Here is a 24343-nt window from a genome sequence, read left to right on the forward strand (position 1 = left end):
AGCCAAGTACTCTGGGTATTGTTGTGGACGAAAGGACCTGGATGTTATCAGGGGAGCTCTCAGAGGCAGCTGGGAAGGAAGAAAATGAAGGGGATCCGGCTCAGTGCGCTCAGCTTGAGGGCATGAAAACGAACTGCCCGCCATCAGAGGTGCCCACCAATCCGATCTGATGTAAGTAGTACATGGGGGCAGATGGAATGGAACAAGGAGAAAGGGCACAACTCTCGGTTCTGGCGGAAATGCACGTAATGTCGGAGTGGTGGGAAGCCTCCCCTATTCCAAACCCAGCCTCAGGGCTTCTCTAAATAGTGCTGAGGACACTCCTGCTCCCCCTGGAGCCTTGAACCTCCAAGGACAGCCAGAGTGCATCAGCACTCCAGCCCAGCCCACTCCCTCACCGACACACCTGCTAAGCCACGGGCTGCATGGTGAGCCAGCATGGAACCATTCCAACCAGCAACACGGGCTGGGAAGCCCCTCTATGTCAGGGAAGTTCTTCCGGGAAAGATCTCCTGCTGCTGGAGTAGCACAGAGGCGCAATGAAGAATCCGGCCCAAAGTATTAGTGCCTAGGCGCACCCTGGGGAGAAATCTGTGGGCGAGTTCAATGGGCAATGAAGGGCTAATTGACTTTCTTTCTCCTTGTATGTTTTTCCTTCATCCCTGATATGGAAGGCGGACAATTTGTTTAAAGAACAATTAGGCTGCAGGGAGGAGTTGTAAGGTAAGTGCTAACCCGCTGCTGAGACAACCTGGAAACATTCAGGGACTTAACTCTAGCTGGACTTCAAACCTCTCCCTCCTTCTCCTCAATCCCTCAAAAAGATCAATGAACATTAATCCAGTTTATGGTTCTACCTTTATGATGCTGTGTGCGCATTTACGATTAGCCTGCAAGTGCAGTGCAGCATCGAGCAACAAAGTCTCCTGCAAACCACAAGAGGGTAAACTGACACCACTACAAAACAAAAATCAGCGACAGCGAAGCCCAGAAATAGAGACAGGCAGCTCAGAACATGGACAATTCTGTGTATTCCGAGTTGTTAATGAAAAGCAGAGACTTTCCAGAAGCAAGGTGATGCACGCAGTAGATTGTGCAAACAAGGTGAATTACGACAGATGGAGACAATAAAGTCTCACGTAGATACAGGGAAATGATCATTATTGGTTGGAGTGCAGGTAGAAACATTCAGGGCCAGATCCTCAGATGGGGCTGGAAGTGGCCTCAAGAAATCATGTCCAACCCTCTGTGCTGAGACAGGACCAAGAGCACCTAGATCACCCCGACAGGTGTTTGTCCAACCTGTTCTTTAAAACATCCAGTGATGGGGATTCCACAACCTCCCTTGGAAGCCTGTTCCAGTGTTTAACTATCCCTAGAGTTCCAAAGTTTTTCCCAATATCTAACCTAAATCTCCCTTGCTGCAGATTAAGCCCATTGCTTCTAGTCCTATCTTCTACGGACATGGTGAACCACTGATCACCGTCCTTTTTGTAACAGCTATTAACATATTTGGCCTCGGAACCTATTGGGTGAACAGGTTTCAGAGTAGCAGCCGTGTTAGTCTGTATTCGCAAAAAGAAAAGGAGGACTTGTGGCACCTTAGAGACTAACCAATTTATTTGAGCATAAGCTTCCGTGAGTTACAGCCGACTTCATCGGATGCAACAGGTCTCTCTGCCTGTGTCAGACAGCTGCAGTGGCAAGCAGCAGAGGCATTCACTTTGGACCCCTCGCTTTAAAAAATGAAGGAGCTCCTGTAGGAAGAATTTGTAAAGGGACTGCTCAGTGCAACCAACGTTAAGTCTACTAACAGGACTGCAGGCTGGGAACTTGCTGCTTTATTTAACTGCATCACAATTAGGAGAACGGGACTTTCACTGACTAAACAAGAAGGGAGGGATGGAGCATAGCTGAATACCCAGTTAACCCTATCACGATCACTCTATTACAAAGGGAATTTGGCTTGGAATTTAGATTACAAGCAGATCGCCATTGTCTCTTGTGGTTCTGACAAGGCAGTGAATGTAACATCACCTTGCAATGCTGCAAAATCCACAACAGCATTCTCCAGTAAGAGTCCACAACCCAGCAACCATTTTACAGTAAGTTGTGGCATTTGGAGCCTATGGAGCTCATTACCACAAAGTATCACTGCGGCCAAGAGCTGAAGAGGGTTCAAAAGGGATTGGCTATTTATACGGATATTCCTGTGTTGCTTAATCTCATGATTTAATTGTGACCCTTGCAGTATCTGGTATTTTTCTTAAAGCCCAAGCTCCTGGGATTAAATGAAAATCTCAGCTTTCACTAAAAAAATTAAGTTCCCAGCCCTCATGGTTGTGGAGGGCAATTTGAAAACGTGACCCTAAAGTCTCAAAATCCTGAAGATAACTAAAAAGAACCCCACATTAATTTTAAAATTTCATTATATTTATGCCAATCTAATGATTTTGGATGCTTGGGGCTGTCAATACTGGGCTAACAGGAATATCCAGAGTTATAATAGTCAGAAATAAACTAAAAGTTATGGAAGGGGTAGAAACTCCCATGCTTCAGGACATCGGTGAACCTCTAATTATTGGGAGTCAGGAGGAAACTTTCCCAAGGGACAGGCTATCTGAGAACTGCCCACTGCAGTGATCCTGTACCTTCCTCTGAAGCATCTGGAGCTGTCAGAGACAAAAGACCAGACAAGTGGGATTTTATTTCTTATCTAATTCCTATGTTCCTATTGGATGCTACTTGTTAAGCTCTTTAACCAAATGATAATTTCGAAGAGAATTGTACAGAATTAAAGTATCATCAGCGGACGGGGGGGAAAAAACCCCACCACAAACCCAAGATCTAATTAGTAAGGAAACCTCCAGCCCTGGAGATGCTTTGCTAGAGTTTCACCCTGCAAGATACACAATAATATTAGCTCTTCTGAATCTTGAATGGGACTTCTATTATGCTGCTTCCATAACATGCCATAAGTGATTAGCAGTAGTTCCCCCTTATGTGTTTCAGAAACTATGGCAATTACAAAGTCATCCATTCACGTCTAAGGGCTTCTTCCTAGACTACAACTTCCCTCAAGAGGGTAAAGACAGTTCATTGAAGCAATTATATTTATATGGCATTAAATAGAAAAATACAAAAGACACAGCAGTTTCCTTTTTTGCATAGTATCAGAGAGATAATGAGAAGCTCACCACAATCAAAGCATCTCCAAGTAGATTTGTATTTATTTAAAGGTTCCTAAAACATAAACCAGTTTTTACCATACGACACTGACAAACCCAAATTGGTGTCTATTTGCATCACAAGAAGCTGATCATCTTATTCTATTTTGACAGCTTTCGTGATTTTATTATGTTATGTGGTGTTTTTCCGAAAGCCCCAGCTCCTGGAGTCCTGCGATCACATAATCTCAGCTTTCATTATATTAAAAGTAGTAAGTTTCTAGCCCACATGATCATGGAGAAAAGCTTGAAAGCAAGAACTGAGTATATCTTAAAGGCACAGAAACAAACAGAACCATATTTTTTTTTAATCTTTTAAATTGAATTTTAAACCAATTTCAGGAATTTAGTGGGATTTTTTAACACAAAATTGGCAATACAATTTATTCCTACTTCCATTTGCCCTACTCCTCATCCTCTAGAGGACAGAAAGTGGCTCTATAGAAATATTCCACCTCATGTGTCTCTCACCATAGAAATTTGAAATCTTAAAGTGGAGAGAGGTGAAGAGAACTACAATCCCCGTTCTTCTGTTTTCCAACGCTTATCATCTGCTCACTTTGATCGGCACCAATTGCATCCTTCTGCCAGTGGCATGTGACTGGTTTAGCCACACTTGGAGCACTGATGCCTGACGCTGGCACGCAGTATAAACGGACCTTTGGTATAAAATCCCAACATCCTCAGTAGAGGGCCTATAACAGATTTTTTCAGTTTCTCAACAATTCAAAAAAAAAATTTTAAATTCACTGCAGGTTGAACCAAAAAATGGAAATTTTTCCAAACTTTCAGTTTATCAAAAAAGTAAAGAAAAATTAATTTCAGGTACAACAAATTGTCTCATTCTTGAGCATTTTAAAAAAAAAATAAAAAATAAAGCTAAAAGAAATTCCAAAGTGAAAGTTGTTTCAAATAAAAAAACTCAATATTTTATTTCAAAAACATCAAAACAATGTTTAGATTTTTTTTAAAAAAAATAATTTCAAATGGAAACCATTCGGCAAAATTGACACAAATGCACAAACTGTTTCCGGGTCACTGAATCTGTATTTTTCACCACAAAATTGTTTTGGTGCAGTGACGGCTTCTCTGACTGGTGTTTTTAAGTGACAACAGTAATAGTTATTATGACCTTGCATTTAAATAGCACCTTTCCTACACCTCACAATAGTTGAATTTTACAGATGGATCAGAGACATGATGAGGGGCACACCCAAAAGGCCTCCTAATAAGCAAGGGATGAAGCTAGGAATAAAAACCCAGGAGGTCCTCGCTCCCAGTCTCCTGTTCTAGCTACTATCTCTACTAGACAGCAGTAGCCGTCCATATTCACCACACTGACGCTGCACAATTAAGTGCACTGAAAGGGTTACATTTACTAGCCAGCAAGTGACTCCCTGGCCTTGTGCGTGTGGGAAACCAGAGCGCTTAGAATTCTGCAGCCAGTGGTGCATTCTGTGGGTGTGAAATGCAGAGCCCGCACTCTCCCTCGGTACATTTTGTTATTCCTGCAGAGTTCCCCTCTGCTGATTATGGAGACTGGTCTTAAAGTGCCACACAATTCCAGAAGCCTGTCGCGTTCATGCCACGGTGAATTTCCATACATCACATAGCCAGGCCCTTTCTCCGGTGAGCCATACTCTTTCTTCTAAGTCTCTCGTTGTCATTCAGAACCCCTCCCTCATGCCTTCCTGGAGAAAGTGACCTTTCTTCCCTGGGAAGTCACAGTCTGGACGGTCTCCTGGGTACATTGTTATGCTATAGCCCCATGTTGTACTTGACCATTATACTGGCCTACAGATGAACTTGTTGCTATGGTGGGAGTTCAAGTATGCACCGTGAAGCTTCAACTGGGGTGAACAACAGCACAGAGCTCTGTCTGCTTGTCCAGAGCAGCTCCTCGGCCATTTCTCTTTCACCAAAATGAAGTTGCACCAATGGGTCCATCATCCAGTTACAAGATGAAATGTTTTGGTTTCTGTTTAGCGTGGAAGAAGTTAGGGACGCACCCCACAGAAATAATTCATGAATTTTGCTATAAATGATTCACCCTCTACACAACCTAGCACGAGACACCAAATTATATCATTTGGTTCCTTACGCACATCCAGTATCCCATTCAGCTATCGGATGTGTTAGAATGTTGCCAATTACTTATGATTTACAAAAAACACCGTGCAAAGGCCGACTGCAGCAGCAGCAGGCCATAACCCAAGACACTCACACTACAGAGCTCAGCTCCTGTGCTCACTCTGCTAGAAACTCCACGTCTCACTCAAATAGTTCTGGACAACAAAACAGCCTCACTCCAGTGACAAAAGACCTTCTGCTGGCTGAGCCTTTATTCAAGAACAAAAGAGTGGTTACAGCCCTGCCACTGTGAAACCCATGCAAATGCCTTGTTTTAGCCCAGAGGGAAGAGGAGAGGAAGAATAATGCTAATAAATGCATCCTAATTTCTATAGCCGTATATTGTGGGCCACTTTGCACTGCGCGACCTGTGGACCCTGGGCCCTCCAATAGCAGAGAGCCAGCACTGAGGTTCCTAAACCACCCCCCAATCTGCCCTATCACTGGGGCAGGGGATGTGGCTGAAGGAAAGGTGTCATGGCAGGGAGACCTGTTCTACTGAACTGATCCCCAGTTACCAATTCATCCCCATGGGGCCTCATTAGCAGCTACCATAAATTACAGCAGCTCTCACCTAGTGCCAGGGGACTGGCCCTACATGCCATGACGTCAGGATCTAGGTGGAGCCAAGGTGAGCTTTACAACAACCATGCAAGTCTCTTCCCTCTTCCCTGGAGCTGTGTGCTCCTTGGCTGTAGAACAGGAGCTGGTTCATATCCGCATTTATTATGGGCATGCACACACAAGGGTCTCTTTACTCCTACATGGCACTATAGGATGTGGGATAGTAACTCTTTGCTGGATCATGGCCTAAACTTTTACCTTAGAACAAACAGTTTCTCTTCCTCCATTTTAAATCTGACTTTTAGGCAACCAAGGGGGAAAAAAACAAAACTTAACCCCCGTCCCTCCAAATCTCTTGCCACATGAGTGGAGCTGCCACAAAGGACGAGCAAGAGCAATCGGCATCATTTTCCTTCCCTAGCAGTGTCAGCAGCAGGACAACAAAACCTAGAGGTAGAATTGGCGCAAACATTCACCGGGGCCATCAGAAGAGAATACGCTTTCTTCAAGCCACGGGAGTTCCTTTCATTTGCTTCGTTCTGAATTTTCAAACAATGACTAACTAATTGTGACAGATGCAGGGCGATCGGAATCATTGTGCAGGAAAACACAGTCTCAGAACCTAAAGGCTCCTCTGCTCCTTTTTGTGGAGAGATTCTATAACTTTTTCATCTCTGGAATGCAGAATATTGCCCTCTCTTTATTTCCTCTCCCAAATTCAGCCATAGAGTTTATTGATCATAGATTATATACTTAGTTTTGTACCTTGAATAATCCAAAAGGATTGCAAATGTTTTGTGGCAAGAGTTCCATAAACTTCAGACCAGCATATTTTAAAGTAGAGGAAAAATCACAGCAAAAAAAGTTTACCTCCTAGGACATTAAAAACCCAATATCCTGCTGTGAATAGTGTTTGGAATGCAAACCCCAGGACAATTTTACCCTCGCTCTCAATTTAATGACTCCCGATGCTCCCTTCCTTCTCTGAACAGGATAGCTAAGAGACGTGGCATCTTCCATCCATTCACCAATTAATCACCTCTCTGCCCACAAAAGGTTTAGAATGTGTCTAAATTCTAGATCACTATAGATTTTAACATGAGGAAATCCAGAACTGAAATTAGAAAAAAAAAAATAATAATAGTCTGTGCTCACTCCTCATAGAACGGCCGAATTTCAGTGCCTCTGTGAAACTCCAAACCAATGTTTGAATGTGTGTGTCAGCAAAAAATTTCCAAATAATGAGCCAGCTTCCTTCCCAAATGGCTCCTGCTGAAATGGAAAAATTAGTATGGATGGATGTCTGTCACTCACCAGTTGGATGTTACCCATACAGTTTGGATAATCTTCATTGTAATTCTAGTCGCCATGCAAACGAAGAGGGGACCCATGCTTCGGTCAGGAGAGCTAATTAAAACTGGTGAGTCACCCAAACATCCTCACACATAGGAAAGGCTCTTTGGAAGAAGAAGGTACCCTCAGTCTTGGGTGAATTTAGTTAATGAAAGAAAATTTAAGCAGGCTTCTCTGGGAATGGAAGCTATGAAACAAAGGAAAGATACCACGTTCCCCCTACAGCCCACAGCTCCATGAATCATTGAGTTGCTCCACACCTACGCTAACCAGATATTTTACAACATGAATGGCCTGTGCATATTCTCTACAGTTGTGACTCAACATATCTATAAATACACACACACACACACACTACAATAATGCCTAGAGGTCCCCACCAAGACCACGGTGCTAGGCACTGTACAGACACATAGGAAGAGAAAGGGCCTGCCCTGCAAAAATTGCATTCCAATAGACCAAACAAAGGCTGGGAGAAAAGAGCACTGTTATTCTCATTGTCCAGCTAGGGCACTGAAACACAAGGAGATGAAGCAATTGGCTCAAGACAACACAGACAATCTGTGGCACAGCCAGGAATTAAACCCGGGGCTCCTGAGTGCCTGAGGCCTCAAGGAAAAGCCCAGCCAAAATTTTCAGAGCTGAATCCTTAAAAGCAGGTTCCAAAGTCCACCGAGGACTTAGGACACGAACGAAGAGTAGCCTGATTTTACCAGGTGCTTGTGCACCTGCAAATCCCGCTGTTTGGGAATTCCGGCAGTGCCACTTCCAGCTATAGTTTGTTAGCACAGAGAGGGCAATTGTTTCCTCCCCAGGAGATAATTCTAGTTCAAATTTGACCTTGTTCATGCATCGAAAAGGCTGTGATGTGTTGCTTTGGCCCATAATCCTGGGCACAACCTCAGGAGTTCCATGAATTTCTTTGCTCCCTGCTGTGTCCTTTATGTGTGATATCACCTCACAATCCGCCCCCTCTCCTCACAGGCAGGAATGAGCCTTTGGGTTTTATTTCATGAGAGAGCTGCAGCCTCCATTTGATTTTCAGCTTTCAAACATTTTCGCCTTTGCAGATGATGGCCCCGATCCTGCAGCAAGTTCCCTGCACCGGCCTGGAGCTACTCACGAGTTCAGGGCTTGGCCCGCAGGGAGCTCACCTCACGACTGGGGCCTATGGCATAAGAAGCCCCTGACCACTGTTTTGCTTAGCTCACCACAAGGAAAATGTGCAAACACACTGGACTACAAAACGTGAAGGGAAAACTGGCTGCAGAAGATTCCCTGGGGAAGTCAAGAGTACAGCCAAAGTGGAACTGTACAACCCTAGCAGGAGAAAGGAAGAGAAAAAGCCCCCCCCGCACCCCCAAATCCAAGCATTCCCTCCTCATATTAACACTCAGAATCCCCCAAACCTGCGAGAGCCTGTCTAACCCAGCACTAGAAGCTAGAGAGATTCTTCCCAACACTCATTAAACTTCCCCAACTCTCATTAGCTTCAAACCAGGCTCACTTAAAAGAAATTCTCTTTTTTTTTTTTTTGATCAAGAGACAGATTTGACCCCTTTGGGGGCCCTTCCCTTCTCCCCTCCCCCTCTCTCAGTGCATTAGGATCGTAAATGAAAGACACAATCAGGTCTTTCCCTCCCACCCCCTTCATACATTTCCATGGGAAACCATGGTGAGTTGGATGGACTCCGCTGCTCTGGCCAAACAAAACGCCTCAGCAAGCATTCTCGTTTAGGAGGGAACCGCCAAACGGGAGGGAACAAAGGGACAGGACTTTCCTTCAGAGCTGAGCATCATGGGACAGCGAAACTGAGGAGAGCTCAACACCAGCGCCGCCGTCTCGATTGACGCTAACAGGGCAAGGGAAGGCGGTGGAAAACGAAATAAACGAGTGGAGCTAGGAGCTAGCATCGATCCTGAAACCTAAACTTCAGCCGATGGCCAGGCATTCAAGAGAAACCTTCATAAGAATGCCTAAGCAGGCAAGTTGGGCTCTGACCGGCCTCCCACGCAGCTCCTTTACTGTCAGGGAATTGTAGCTGGAGGTCAACATTTTCAAAAGTGGGCCCCGATTTGGGGGCCTCTCTCCTTGCGGGTGCCTGCACTGAGCCCCTGTGCAACCTGTGTTCAGGAGAGCGGAGCACGCAGGACCCCACCTGAAGCCAAGAGGAGCTGTGGTCTTCGGTTGGCGCCAGAGAATCAAGGCAGTCCAAAATCAGAGACCGCTTTTGAAAATATTGGCCTTCTTTTGTTTTCGGTGCAGTCCAAGCCAGGTTAGGATCTGGCCCAATATATCTTACTGGGGCAATAGTTTTCTGTTGCTGTGAGTGCAGATTACGTTTGAAGAAAAGCTTTCACCTTCACATTCTAGTATCTCGTCATTAATGATAATTATTTGTATGATGGTGGTGCCTAGGGACCCCAACGGAGACTTGGATCCCATGGAGCTAGGAGCTGACAAACACAGTGAAACAGTCCCAGTCCTCAAGACCAGTCCCCTTACACAGTATGGTTTTTAAACAGATTTTATTTAGACCATTCTGACTTGGGTGTTTAAACAAAGCCTCCGATCCATATTTAGGACCTGACCCAACTCCCACTGAATAGAAGTAAAAAGAAAAGGAGTACTTGTGGCACCTTAGAGACTAACCAGTTTATTTGAGCATGAGCTTTCGTGAGCTACACTTAGAGACTAACCAGTTTATTTGAGCATGAGCTTTCGTGAGCTGTAGCTCACGAAAGCTCATGCTCAAATAAACTGGTTAGTCTCTAAGGTGCCACAAGTACTCCTTTTCTTTTTACGAATACAGACTAACACGGCTGTTACTCTGAAACCTGAATAGAAGTAGGATCTTTCTGTGAATGGGTTATTTCACCTGCAGAGAAGGACTCGTGTGAACCCCAATCCTCTCTCCTTACTGCTTCCTTCCTAACTTTTACACATTCCTGGCTTCTTGCCTTCTATCCTGTTGTGCCTGCAACATCTGGCAAGATCTCCCTCCTACCAAACCCTCCAGAAACCCTCCCTTTCCCCTTTCCCTTCACTCACCTCTGCTCACTGGTGCTTCCCAGCACTGTTATGGTCTGTTGTTGTTTTCGTCTGCCTTAGGGCCAGATTTTGCCATCCTCACTCCCTTGGAGTACTACTCTGCTCTGCGAATGGTCTCACTGCAATCAATGAGACTACTGGTGGAAAGAGGCAATACTCACACTCAGGAAGGGCATCAGAGACTGGCCTCTTAGGTTGCAAGGTCTTTGGGGCAGGGACTGTACCTGATTCTGTGTTTGCAAAGCACCGTGTAAGTTTACCGTGCTGTGGAAATGTTTTTACATGAACCATAATCAATGATCATGTGGAATATGAGCCTGGTGGCTTGACATTTTTAATGCTAAACAGGACAATATATCTCACAGGGTACAATGCTGCACTGACCTGGTAATGGAGTAGATCTAATAAGTCTTTTCTCAGCATTAATGCCTGACCTTCGAAGACACGCTAGGTAGGAAAACATTTTGTTCTTCCACAATGAATAAGCACAGAAGCATGGGCCATGATCAAATGCAACTGAGAACAAGACTGCAGGTGAAGCCCATACGCACACACACACACAACACACACACACACACACACACACACACACACGTCTTTTTTATTGCAAGCACTGCTACTCATTTACACACCATCCGCCTAAAACTATCTCCTTTGTGTGCCAAAATTGATCCCTGCTCTTAATTAGTGCTCTCAGTTGCTGCAAAATTTCATTTGTTTCTTCCCAACTTTGCCTGATCCATTGTCCCTCTGCCGTGACCTGTGAAAATTAGTCATTGAGCTTGGTGACAGTGGTAAGTGCAAAATGCAGCATCAAAGGGACATAATGGGGGCCTCTTAGGATGGACAAAGAAACGCCATTAATCAAGGAATGCTCCAGAGGTGCCAGCTTATTCAGGCATGTGAGCCACTGCTGTTCCTAAGGTGCAGAAAGCGACAGGAGGAGGAGGAGAGGGTGGCTTGCAGAGAGGAGCTGTCCAGCCCTAGGAAAGGAATTTCCCTGGCTCTCCAAGGAACACGAGCACCTGTGTACAGACATGTCCTCTTCCATGTTGTCCAAGTGACGGGGATGGAAATTATAGCCAAATATTGCTTATTCCTGGAGCACAGAGTGGCTGAGGTAACTGTCCCCTCTAGACTTTGCCCGTATACGGTACCTTTCCCCTAAGCATCTCAAAATGATTTACAGAAATGGTCAACGTGTTAGTTTCCCCCCTCCCCGCTGACTATTTTATAGGTGGGGAAACTGAGGCACAGAACGGTCACGTGACTTTTCCAAGCTCACCCAGCAAGTAACTTGCGGAGCTCCAGCCCATGCAGATTTTGCATCTGTGGATCTGATGTGAAAAGAGGGTCAGGGGAGATGAAGCCAGGACATGGGGAGGTGGCAATATCGTAAGAGTTCACAGTCATCAAACTCCTCATTCTCCCTTGTGTGTTTAAATGTATGCATCAGTTCCCCTTTCTGTTTCCATGGCCCCTACGCCATCAACACCCCCAGCCACTGCATGGTACACAGGGGATCAAGGAAGACACACAAAACATCACAGAAATGGGACACCATGGGGTCATGTGGACTGAAGAGACCGTCCCACACCAAGTAGCTACCAGCATCCCTTCCACGTGCATTGGAGGGTGGCTTGGGGGAAGGAGCCAGCCACTCTGTGCATTGTGTTCCCAGGAGAAATGGGCTTCACTTCCAGAGCAAGTCACGGGTTCATTCAGCAGCTTTCTGCACTGAAACCCCACACAAGCAACCAGGGTGTGAAAGCCATAGGAGCATGACATGTCCATTCACTGCACCACCAGAGATGGGAGAGGGCAGGGGCAAACATCACCCAGCCAGGCCATCCATAGGATTTGGGCCAAAAAGTTTCCTTCACGTAGACTTCAGCCCTGTCTTTACCTCTCCACCCATCCCAGCTTGGCAGAGGGCTGATGCAGGGAACAACAGCAGCGCAGATGAAATGTACGAGAGATCCATTTTCACCTGCTGCTGGTTTGGAGAGAGAAAGGCAGCTTTATGCTTAGAAAACTGCTCAAAGTGATGGAGAGCAAAGAGATTTCAAACCTTTTTACAGACTGAAACACACAGCAAGGCAGCTTTAAACCCTCTCCTGAGAGCCCACGTCATTAAACAGTCACTCAGACTCAGCAAATCCCAACCGACTCTCACTTTCAACGTCCGGCATTCAAAAACCCACAATAGAGAACAATGAGGGAGAGAAAAGGCTGAGGATCTTTAAATTGCATTCAGGAGGCCATCTGGTCTGGCAGTCACAGCCAAGGCTGGGAACCGGGAGAGTCCTGGGTTCAGATTTAATCCGAGCCACTTATGGAGTGACCTCCGGCGAATCGTTTGACCTCCTTTTGCCTCAGTCAACCCAACTGTAAAATTGGGTTTAAAGCAGGAACCTGCTGGAAAACCATGTGCCATACCTGGAGGGAGCGTGAGCACATCCCATGCTCAGAAAGGGGACCGACCTGGAGATGTCGGTATACAATGGAAGAAAAGGGATCATGCAACAGTCCCTTCCCCGTGTTGACCTTTAAGGCCACATCCCCATTCCAGCGCAGGCTAGCACCTGTGCTCACCGCACGTCTCACCAATCTGGCAGCACACTCTCTCCTAATGAAACCCGTTGCTTATCTTCAGCCAGCATGTGAGTTCTCTGCCTCCTCGCTCACTGTATCATTCTGCAGCCTTTCTGCATTCTCTTGCCCTGGAGCACAGAGGGGCCAGTGGTCCTGGGTTCTATTCCCAGCCCCCTGCTATCCCTCGGAAAGCTGTTTTAACCTCTCTGTGCCCGAGCTTGCCCACCTGAAAAACAGGGAGCATAGGGCTTGCTCCTCTCACAGGGGCACATGAAGATTAAAGTACTGTGGAACTCTAAACCCTTTAGCCAATTCTCACTGCAATCAGTGGAACGACTGCCACTGATTTCAGAGTGCAAAGTAGTATCATTATGGGTCCATTTTTCCGAAGCACCTAAGAGACTTAGCAGCCGAAGTCTCATGGGTGCCTAAGTCACTTAGGAGCTGTTGACATATTTTGCACATAACAGAAAAGGGTTTAAAACCCTATCCCAGGGCTGTCACGCCCCGGGAGGGAGCTGTAACTGCAGACAGCAGGTTAAAGTGCAGAATCCACCACCCTGCTGGATTTCAGAGATTAAACATCTTTTCAGACATCTTTTATTTCGTTTCCTTTTCCTGGCCATTATCAGTAACCACAGGGTCAAACCCAGGATTAGCAAAATACAACGTATCAAGCCAGGCACAGGAATCTTTTAAGTTACAAAGAATCACTAGTTACCCATCAGACCAACAGTATGGATTTCCTGGGCCGAATGGCTCCAGAAAGTCAATTCCTACTCACTGTCTTTCCAATAAATGGTGGCAGAAAAAACCGAAGCATCTCTCTCACCTGGTCATTGTAGCCACCTCTCTTCTTTGGCTTTGGATACTATTTGCATGCTGATAGGCTTGCAAAGCCTAAGATTTAAGGGCACCTCTAGATCCAAGCCAAAATAAATTCCCAGTGAATCATGTGACCTAATTCTTTGCTCTTTTGTAACACCTTCTGTACAGGTTCTCAGAGCACTTGAGGTTTGCAATCTGGGAGATTCCTGGCAATAAATGTTGATTCCAAACTCTAAGGTTCCAAATTAGGATAGAAGTTAGAGGCATTGTTTGGATTCCTGGACATTAGGTCACAGCTACTTGTGTTCCCCATGTTGGCTCAAGATAAAGCAGCCTGCATTCACTGTGTTTCCTGCCACTTCAGTAGTGAAGATTTCAAGCTGTCAAAATAAGACATAACAAACGTCTGCAACTCAGGCAATCAACCTGCGCTCCAAGGCTGCATCCAGAAATCCCAGTCCCCAGGATGATGGAGAAGTCTACACTACGGCTTCCCTGGGTGCCTTTCCCCTATTAAAAGAGCTTTGTATTGAGGGGATCTGGTCTTCTGTCCCCATTTAAACTTTTCTTTTTCTTACTGGATTTATACCAGGCCAAGCACGTGGAACTCAGTCATACTCCCTTATTCCTAGAGATGGGCCCAAGGCATAAAGCCTAGAGATGGACACAGAGTGGAATCAGAGCTTTCCCAGACCCAGTTCAGATCCAGGACCATGACTGACTGAGGGGGTCTGTCATGGGTCTAAACATCCTTGCAGTTCAGACATTTTGGTTTTGAACCCTTCTCTAGTCACTACTGATGACTTGATCTGCTATTAAACAGTTTCAGGCAACTTGATGTCTTAGAAAATGGCATCCAGTCTCCCAGTTCAGTGGTATGCATACTCCTCAAGGGGCGTAGAGGTCTACTGGGGGGTACTCAACTCATCTAGATCTAGATTGTTTCTCAACCGAAGGGTTGCAGCCCCCCGGGGGTGGCAGGGGTCACAGAAGGGGTTTAGGGATATTGCAAGTGCAGGGCTGGCAAGCAGGGCAATTGCCCAGGGACCCATGCCACAGGGAGCCCTGCGAAGCTAAGTTACATGCTTCAGCCCCGCTGCCTAGGGCCCAGGCTTCAGACAAGGCTCAAGTGAAAAACAGGTTGAAGTATCACACTGAAAAGTAAGCACAATATTTATATTCCAATCGATTTATTTTATAATTATATGGTAAAAATGAGACCATCACCAATTTTTCAATAACAGTGAGCTGTGACACATTTGTATTTTTAGGTCTGATTTTGTAAGCAAGCAGTTTGCAAGTGAGGTGAAACTTGGGGTACGCAAGACAAATCAGACACCGGAAAGGGGTACAGTAGCCTGGAAAGGTTGAGAACCACCGTCCCAGTAGATGAAAATGAAAATTTACTGGCTCCGACAATAGAATCCCTGCAGTCATCGGAAAGAACTTCAGTGTCCCACTCTTGCCAAGTACAGTGGCTATCATCTTGGCAAACAAACTACCAAATAACGCAGGGACAGAACAGAGATTTTTAAAGCACAAGTAAACAAAACCGAAACACCAAGAGCTTGATCAGCAGCTGATGTAAATCGGCATTGCTCCACTGACTTCCGTGGAGACCCCAGTTTACACCGGTTGTGGATGTAGACCTTTTTTTTTTTTTTTTAAAGCCACCTTCAAATTGCTCTGGTTATGTCTAAAAATCAGTTATCTAGGTCCTGCTGACCTTAGAGATGTCCAAACTTCCTCAGCTTTGCTACAAAGGTTAAATGAGACAAATAACTCAACAGTCCGACCATTAATGAAACTCCTCTGATATATTTCCCTGGAGCCTTCTTTCAAACGACTAAGTGCCATTACTGCCCGAAGAGCAAATGCTCCTAGAAGCGAGAAACCATTGCTGCAGTTACAGCTTGTCCTGGCTACATTACAACCATTACAGAGAAGAGTGAGATTACATTTAAATGAACCTCACGCTGCTACAAACCAGCATCCTTTACAAGAAAGGTGAAACAAGCACCAAATTTCAAGCTTTCAAAGGCAACTTAGGCAGACTCTGAAATTCAATGGGAAACGGGTGGCTAACTCTTAAATCTGCAAATCTACTAAAAATCCAAGCCACCTGTCCCAGTTTTCCTTGGACAATTGTGTTTCTTTCATGTGGTTTTGCTGGTTCACAAGAACTTTACAGGACCCCTGAAGTGTCCTTGTTTTTTCATTTCAGCCAATCAAACCATTTGGTTGATTTTATAACTAAAATGTTGTTTGTTGTTTCCCCCCGCCCCCAAGACATATTGCTCCAGCAAGTAGAATCCGCTCAGGGTTTACCAAGAACAATCCAGTCCAGCTGAATGAGGGTTCAGCATGCTGCACAATATTTGGACTGAGGAGAATAGTCGGAGGAGCACACAGACATTACCAAAGCAGTTCTTTTGCTCAGAGTGATACTATTCAACGTCTCCGATCAAAGCTCATTCAGACCCAGACCCACAAAGATATTAGGTACCTAACGCCCACTGAAGTCATTGGAAGCTGGAGGCCTACCTACTATGGAAAAAGACCTCCACCAGAAGTAATCTGCCCATGTCACTCTTGAGCCAGATGTTGGCTGTAGCAACACCGGCGTATATATATTTAAGTGCATTTTTGTCTTGTGCAAATATTTCATGACCCTAAAAAGTGTCACCACAAAAGAACCCCAAGTTTTTAATTTTGGAAATGTGGTGACCCGATCTCAACTTTCCACCCAAAGGGCTCTCCGTCTTCTCGACAAGAGAGAAAAACAAACCAGGTAGGTGGGTCTAAGGTTTGATTATGAAGTTCTGAAGGGTGGTTTGCAATCTGCATCCAAATCCAAACGGTGGCACTGCCCAGGAAATATATTTGTGACAACACTGGGGCCACCTTATTTCAACCTTAATTTAAAATGCTAACTTCATAATGAGTGGAACAAAACGGTGTAAATGTATTTCCCACTATAATCCTGGTCTGATCCTTCCAATATGGCCTTCTTTTGTAATTACATCCCTTTGTGATCTCACTCTAATGCCTTGTATTGTGACCCATAAAATAATCAGCCCTCTTTGTCTCTGCTTAATCCTTTTAGACTTCCTTCTTGCCTCTTCCCTCCTATCAATTCTCCCATTATTTAGGCTCAGCCTGCTCTTCCTACCATCCCACAGCTCAAAGGAGGCTGCAGTTTAAACATACTGAATGTCTTCTATACAGAGGAGTTGAAATGATGGGAAGATCTTTGCTGCTTTTAAAGAAAAAAAAAAAAGCACACAACCTTCTTTGCCAGGCAAATAGCTTAAAAGGCAAAAGGACTCCAAGGCATGTGGGAACAGTAGGGTTTTTTGCAAGTGACCTTGAGACCCTCACCCTTTAGGTCACGGAGGCTAGCGGTTAGCGGGGAAGGGGTGTTGGCCTCGGGGTTCACTAGAGAAGTTGGTGCTGTTGTCTGTAATGTCCGTCTCCAAAGGATCGATGCAGAGGACAGAAGTCACATCTGCTTTGCAGGGAATATCAGCACTCCCCTCCTGCCAACAGGGGAAGTGCTAAGTACACACAGGCACAGTGGGACGGAAGCAAGTGGCTGGGGATCTGTTGAAATAAGGTAAATGAGCTGGAGGCCTACCGTGCTGGTAACTGAGGTCTCTCTGGACAAGAGGTGATCGGGGAACTCTTGCCTGGCAGGTACAGCCCTCTGCAGAGCCATTGTGGGGTGCCAACCTACATCAAAGCATCAGGCCAAAACATCTCGCCTGGCTTCAGGAAACCCATTTGGCATCAAGCAATGAGACTGACTTTTTTAATACAATCAGATCAAACCATGCAACTTGCCAGCATCAGGCCAGATGTGTGCAGCAGCTGACCCAGCATCCACTAGGACAGTGGTTTCCAATTAGCGATAATTGCTTGTTATTGAGTGATATAATCAATGGGTCCTATTCCATGGGCCAGGCTGTGATTTATGATGATGCAAGGCAGCTCCATCAAATTATAGTGCAGGTGGAAAGGCTGCAAATTCTGCAAGACGACACATGGCTTCCAGATAAGCCCTAGATAAACAAAAGGCGGTGATGGTAAGGAGCCTAGCTGCTTTACATTCTGTAGTTCTCTTCTCCTGAAGGAGGCCTGGAGAGTGGTATAACACCAGCGTGCATGGCATAGTCCCCATGGAATGGAAATATCACTCAGTTCTTCCATGTTAAACTCATCCTGTGTTTATTTGGGACTAGGCTGTGAGACCTGAATTACAAGACCGTACGGGCTCCTAACCCATTCCTTCATCCGTTCCAGATCTTAGATCCATTTATCTTCCCTCACTTGAGCAGGTAGGTGGGAGTAGACAGAGAGTGGACGGAGCCTGAGCTCCACCAATCCCTATGCCTGCATGCCAGTGGTAGAAGCCAACAGAAAGTGCTATTCCACTGGAAGGAGAAGGAAGCAGGGAGGAATTTGTGCCTCTGAGAGGGTAGTGTTGATATGCTACAGTTTATGGTCTTGCTCAGGGCTGTGCCTACAGACACAATCAAGCCCTTTGCATCTGTTTTATCCAGCAAAAGGAGAATGTAAAACAAAAACAAAACAAAGCATTACACCTTTTCATTATTAATACCTAGTGATTATATAGCATTTCCATCCATAGAGCTCAAAAAGCTTTACCAAGGAGGTCAGAATTATCATCCCCATTTTACAGATGGGGAAACCGAGGCACAGAGAAGGGAAGTGACTTGCTCAAAATTACCCAGGAGTTCAGCATCAGAACCAGGAACTGATCTCTGAGTCTCCTGATGCCCAGACCTGTGGCCTGCCCACTGAATGATGCTATTATAGTTAAACACAACATCTGCAGGCCTGGAGAGAAAAAGAGAGCTAGTGTGAAATGAGCAATAAAATGCCTGATCAAAGTGCCTCTAATCAGCTTTTCCGGGGGCAAACTAAAGATCTTTAATGCTGTCCTGCTAAAAAAGGATCCCTCTTTTTCCTCCCTGCCCATGAATCTCTGCAAGCCAGAGCCAGACCTACACAGATACATTCACACATCCTCCCTGATCCTTCCCTTAGGAGAACGTGGATACATGAAACTGATTTTAAGTAAGAAAGCTAAGAGTTATGAGAAGATAAATTATGAAACTGTTCTGTTATCTTTTGAAAAAAATAGCTGTATTCAATAACATAATCAGATTATAAAAGAGCATGCCGTATGCTGCGACCTTTCAAACCCACACACTGGGGTTGGACAAACAAACAACAAACAACTGGAAAGTTCTGATCAAGGACAGGCAAAGAAGTCTGCTAGATGCAGGAACAAATATCAAAGGTCTTTGTTCGGTTTAATTACTACTGTACGATTAATTACTGTATGAAAATACTATTAGCACATGTTCTGAAAATCCACATAACAGAACAAGCCAATTTCCATCCCTGCAATACTACTGTATAGCAACAGAGGTACCCTTATGAAGCCTAGGTTTTATTCATGAGAATACATAGCAATTATATAGCATTTAACTAATTAAATTTGATAACCCTGCCCCTAGGAGGTCAAAAAGTGCAGTTTAGCCCCATTTTACAGATGGGGAAACTGAGACAGAGAAATGACATGACTTGCCCAAGGCTGCAGGAAAAATCAGTGCCGGGATTTGGAGTCTTGGTTGACTCAGGAATGTCTGGCCTCCATTTCTATGCTCAGACCATGTTTCTCTATATTAAAATTTCCCAAATCATTGCATCACTGAGATGTCTAAATACTGCCAAATCCAAGACTTTATTGAAAAGCTCAGGCAATTTACCTTCCCTGAGATATATGGCATAACCTTTCATTTCAATGCCAATAATCTATGAGGAGTTCGAATCTGAGCATTCATACCATGAGGACCCTGTATTATATGTACATCTGTGATCAGCCTGGTTTTCCAGTTAAATTTTACCCAATATCAATGTGTTGAAGTAAACTTGAAACATAAAAAAAAGGCGATATCCAACAACACTTCCTGAATGCAAACATGGAAGCGCCACAGAGCCAAGAAGACTATAAGCCAAGCGACAATACAAAGCCAGAGTCTGTCATGATGATATGAGACAACCGTCATCCCTTTGAACAGAGTGAAATGTATAGCAGAGCTCTCTGTGGGCTCTGCTTTGTCAGATTCCTTTTACTTCTCAGTAGCGCAGCCTTGATAAACTTTCATGATTTTTTTTTTTTATTTTTCCTTCACTTTTCTGCCCAGCTGCCAGTACAGAACGAAGGGCGTATCTGCAGGGGGACCAGGATTTAGCCCACAGACATTTTTAACTCTTTCATATTTTCTTCCTTAAAGCAAAATGCACCCAAGATTATAAGCGCTCGTTACCAGTTAATGCAACTGGAATTTCTGTGCTTAATGCACAAGGTGGGCGCCTCAAGGCAAGGACCATCTTTTTGGTATGTGTTTGTACAGCGCCAAGCACAATGGAGCCCTGATCCATGACTGGGACCGGTAGGTGCTACCATGGGACAAAGAATAAATAACCGGTGGCCCTGGCAGCGTGGAAGTCCAGTGCAAGAGACGACAAACCAATTTCCACCTGTTTGGAACATTGCTTCTAAATACAGCTGGGGAACAAAATTTCCAACCTAAACCTTTTTTCAGCAAAAGAGGCAGATTCGGGGACACCGGACTGTTTCATGAATTCATGCCAATTTCACCGGTTTCGGTCCAATAAAAAAAAGAAAACCCTAATAAAAATGCTGAAAAAAATAGAAACTGTTCTTTTTTGATACCCAGTCGACTGAGGTGCCATTCTGCATTCTAATGAAGAAGCAAGATGGGTGGTGAAGCTTTGGGGCCAGGGAGGACAGCCGTCATCTTGAGCGTCAGAGGAGACTGAATCTGGGACCTAACGAATAAGCCACTGAATTAAGTTTCTAGCTGGCACTTGCGGCGGATTCATATTTTCTATGGATCGGCAACACACGCTGAACAGTGGGTTACACTGGCCCAAGTACACGTGCTCAGCTCCATGCACCACGATGCCCTGCAGATGACTCCCATTCCTGGTGGGATCTCACTGCACGGGGTGGGGAGAAGACAGTATACTCTGTACAGGGTTAATGGAGCATGGGAAGAAATTATGATAGCTCCAAGCCCGAAGCCAGAATATGGTCCAGAATATTTTCAGCGTGATTCTCTTTCATTGTGATTTAAGCTAAAATCTAGTTACCAAAGGAAATGCTATTGAGGAACACACAGCTCTTCACATATATATTGACACCGTAGCCTAGAGAGCACTGTTTATTGACCATCAGCTATCCCAAAGGTAACTCCTCTGGCTCTTACATCTCCCACTTACAGGGCCAGGAAGTCGGAAATTATACTCCTGTGTCAGCCATCTCCCAGCTCAGAAGTGACAAAACTGGTCACCAAAAACGCTCTGAGGCTTGTCCTCAGGAGACTGACATGTTACAGATCTGGCTACTTGCCTGGCACAGATCCAGACCCTTTGCCTCCTCGATACTGTCATTACTCACACCACTAAACGGCGAGGTTGGCTGATGGCCTCTCCATACACTCAGGAACGGTTGATGGCAGGACGTTCCCTTTAAGGACAGTCAGCGATCCAAAGCCCCACAGCAGGAAGGGAAGGATTTTAAGTGGTTTCAGTGGCAATAAGTATAACCAGGGAAGTTCCACACCCTGACGGAGGATATTGCCTGGGCTTTTTTGCCCCTTCCATCAGATGGTCTCAAAATAAATTACAAAGGCAATGGAAGCGTTTTTATGGGACCACTCCTAGAGCGAGCAAATCATGTTCTCTTAAAGGAGTTGGGGTCTTTTCATAATGTTGGCCCAGAATTTTTACATGAAGGACCTCAGCCTGGTGATAGCCAAGGTGGGAATGGGGTATCTCCTTACTCGAACTGTACATAAAGTACACGCCTAGATATAACCACCAGATCTGGTTGAATGCAGAAAGGACACCCTATTGGACCTCAGGCAGCCTGCAGATAGCCTACTGGCAAAAGGACAGACCCTCTGTGGAAGGCACATAGACAGAAACCACCACTCAGGGGGTCGTTAGCTGCTGCTGCTATCTGGACAACCCTCAGACTCATGACCAAACCAGCAATCAAAAACCCAAGCGGGCTGCATTTAGGAAAACACCAGCAGAGCATATGCCACTCAAGAAAGAATTAACTTCAGGAACAGCATTTCCAAATACAATGGGATAAATAAGAGAGCAGCAGACTGCAGTCACAGGCAGGCCACGGAATCACAATCGTGTTCCACTCAGTATTTTGTTCCCTTTCTTTCTTTTTTTTAAATTTCATTCACTCTTTGACATTTTCATTTTTTTCCCCCCTACAGGCTCCTACAACAGACAATCTGTCTTGTGCTGTTAGCCTCGCCCCCGAAGGCAACGCAATGCCACGGAGTAAATAAGCCTTGCTGCCTCCATACTGCCTGCCTTAAATAACAAAGAAATGGTGACCTTCAAAAGGTCTTTGCCTACTGTTGGAAAAGTGATGCCTTTTGAATGGTACCTAGCAGCGGGGAGAGGCAAAGAGAATTCAAAACACAGAACAGAAGAGACATGAGTGATGGAGTATTCGCTGTGTGACTGACTGCAACACACTCCTTTGGGACAGGGGATTTACTACCATGAGGTCTCTTTATTTTTCTCCTCCTTAAGCAAGGGCTGATTAGCTCTCCTTTTACAGGAGTACAATTATTCCAAAGATTAGATCACAGCGATAGCCCACATCTGCTCCCCACTCGTCTTTTTCTCTCATTCTTTTAATCCTCTCCTCCACCCCGCATTCAGGTTTCCAGACAGAAGCCTGCCAATGGCTTGGTTCTTACTGTTTAGCAATCCCGTCCATATATGAACTTTCACCCTTCCAGCCCTGCGTGTCAGATCTATAGAAAGAGGAGCACGGACGCTCCTGCACCCGTTCTGAAAGCACGCCCAAGCCGCATCTCTGTGCACCAGATACAGGGAGGGCAGGCAGGCAGAAAACGTAAGTGGCAGCTGGGCTCCCAAAAACCCATTAGCTCTGGGACAGAATGGGAGCGCATGTACCTGTGCATCTCAGATCTACAGCCAAGTTGTGATGCCCCCTTGGCGTTCAGATCATTTAGATCCTTGTAGACTTACTGCTCTACCTCCAGCCAGCCAATGCAACTACAATGCATCCTTTAACGCTACCAGGGAATGAACATTTCTACTTCCAGAACAAGACCACCCTTGGCTGGCATTTGGAGGCCTGGATAGGGCGAGTACTTACTAGCTGCTTGAATCTTCGCCTTGCGGCTGACCACCAGCCCAAAGCGGTTTTGAGCCATGCAGTCGTATTCGCCTTCATCAGACGACCCATCCCCCCTGACTTTCTGGAAGCGGGAGACGTACAGCGATCCATTGGCCAGCACGAAGGTGTTCTCATTGTCCATGACCATCGCCCCGTTCTTCCGCCACGTAATGGTGATGGGCGGGATTCCCTCCACCTGGCAGTACAGCACCAGCGGCCGCTCCTGCACGGCTATGTCATCACTGGGCTCCACGGCGAAGGCCAGCTCGGTGGAATGACCAAAATCTAGAAGATGGGGGGAAAAGGGAACAAACCAAGTCAGTTACTTAATCCACAAGAAGCATCCAGAGTTAAGGCTCTGACTAAGACCAGGGATTTACGAAACCCGTCCAGAAACAACAGGTTGCTGTGTCTGGGCCGTAAGGACCTTTCCCAAGAAACGGGCAGAAGCTGCTTGGTCAAGAAGACTGGAAAGGGACCGCTCCAGCAAGGAATAGTTAGTTCCTCCTGGTGCCCTGAGGAGCACCTGGGAAGAGCACGCACATTCCAACAAGCAGCTCAGAGTCTGTGTTTCATTTTGAATCCTCCTGGAGCTGGCTAGGGAAATACAATAAGGAGCAGCTGCAGGCAGTGCTGTTCAGAGATGCCTTAAGGGACTGAAATGAATGGGAACTGGGCATCCAAACCCTTGAGGTGGCTTAGGAAATCTCAGCCATATTATACCCACTTCGAGACTATTACCTTAGCCCTGACTGGTGGGGCAATGTCTATAAAAGAAGGATTCGCTCAAACAATGCGCATCTGTTACTTTAGAACAGCCATTCTCCACCTCATGACCCTAGGTGACAACAGGAAAAAAAGCTTAAGCCACTCCTCTAAGCAAACAGAAAGGGATGGTGGCCACGGCCCCCTGACTTATGACACCCCCTCGGGAGTCACGACCCTCGAGTTGCACTTTCCTTGCAACTTATTGTTTCCAGGAAGCTAGTGGTGCCTTCTGAGGGAAGCCCCTTAATCGGCAGAGCTGGGCGGCTCTTTACTTTTACCACCTAGCACATCTTATGTAGTAGCAGTCACATGATGCCATTATTACATTCTTAATGAACAGTAAAGTTGGCACAGTAATATTAACTCACAATCTTATGGAGCAGAAACACAAAACATCTCCTGCAAGCCCATTACACTAACTGACGTCTTTAGAACATGGGTTAACGTAGAATTTCTAACACTAAGCAAATCCACGCTTCACACCACAAAGATACATACTAATTTTCTCCTTTTCCCAACAGAATGTCTAAA

The 24343-nt window shown here is 45.5% G+C and overlaps 1 protein-coding gene across 1 annotated transcript in view; it reads right to left on the bottom strand.

Moving 5' to 3' along the window:
* IGDCC3 (immunoglobulin superfamily DCC subclass member 3) overlaps window positions 1–24343 on the bottom strand; it is a 184800-nt gene that overhangs the window by 143214 nt on the left and 17243 nt on the right. Inside the window, exon 2 of the mRNA XM_007053528.4 lies at window positions 23024–23329. Coding sequence (XP_007053590.3) covers window positions 23024–23329 — 306 coding nt within the window. The remainder of the gene's footprint in view (window positions 1–23023; window positions 23330–24343) is intronic.

Source organism: Chelonia mydas, chromosome 10 (genome assembly GCF_015237465.2).
Source record: "Chelonia mydas isolate rCheMyd1 chromosome 10, rCheMyd1.pri.v2, whole genome shotgun sequence".
NCBI classification, from domain to species: Eukaryota; Metazoa; Chordata; order Testudines; family Cheloniidae; genus Chelonia; species Chelonia mydas.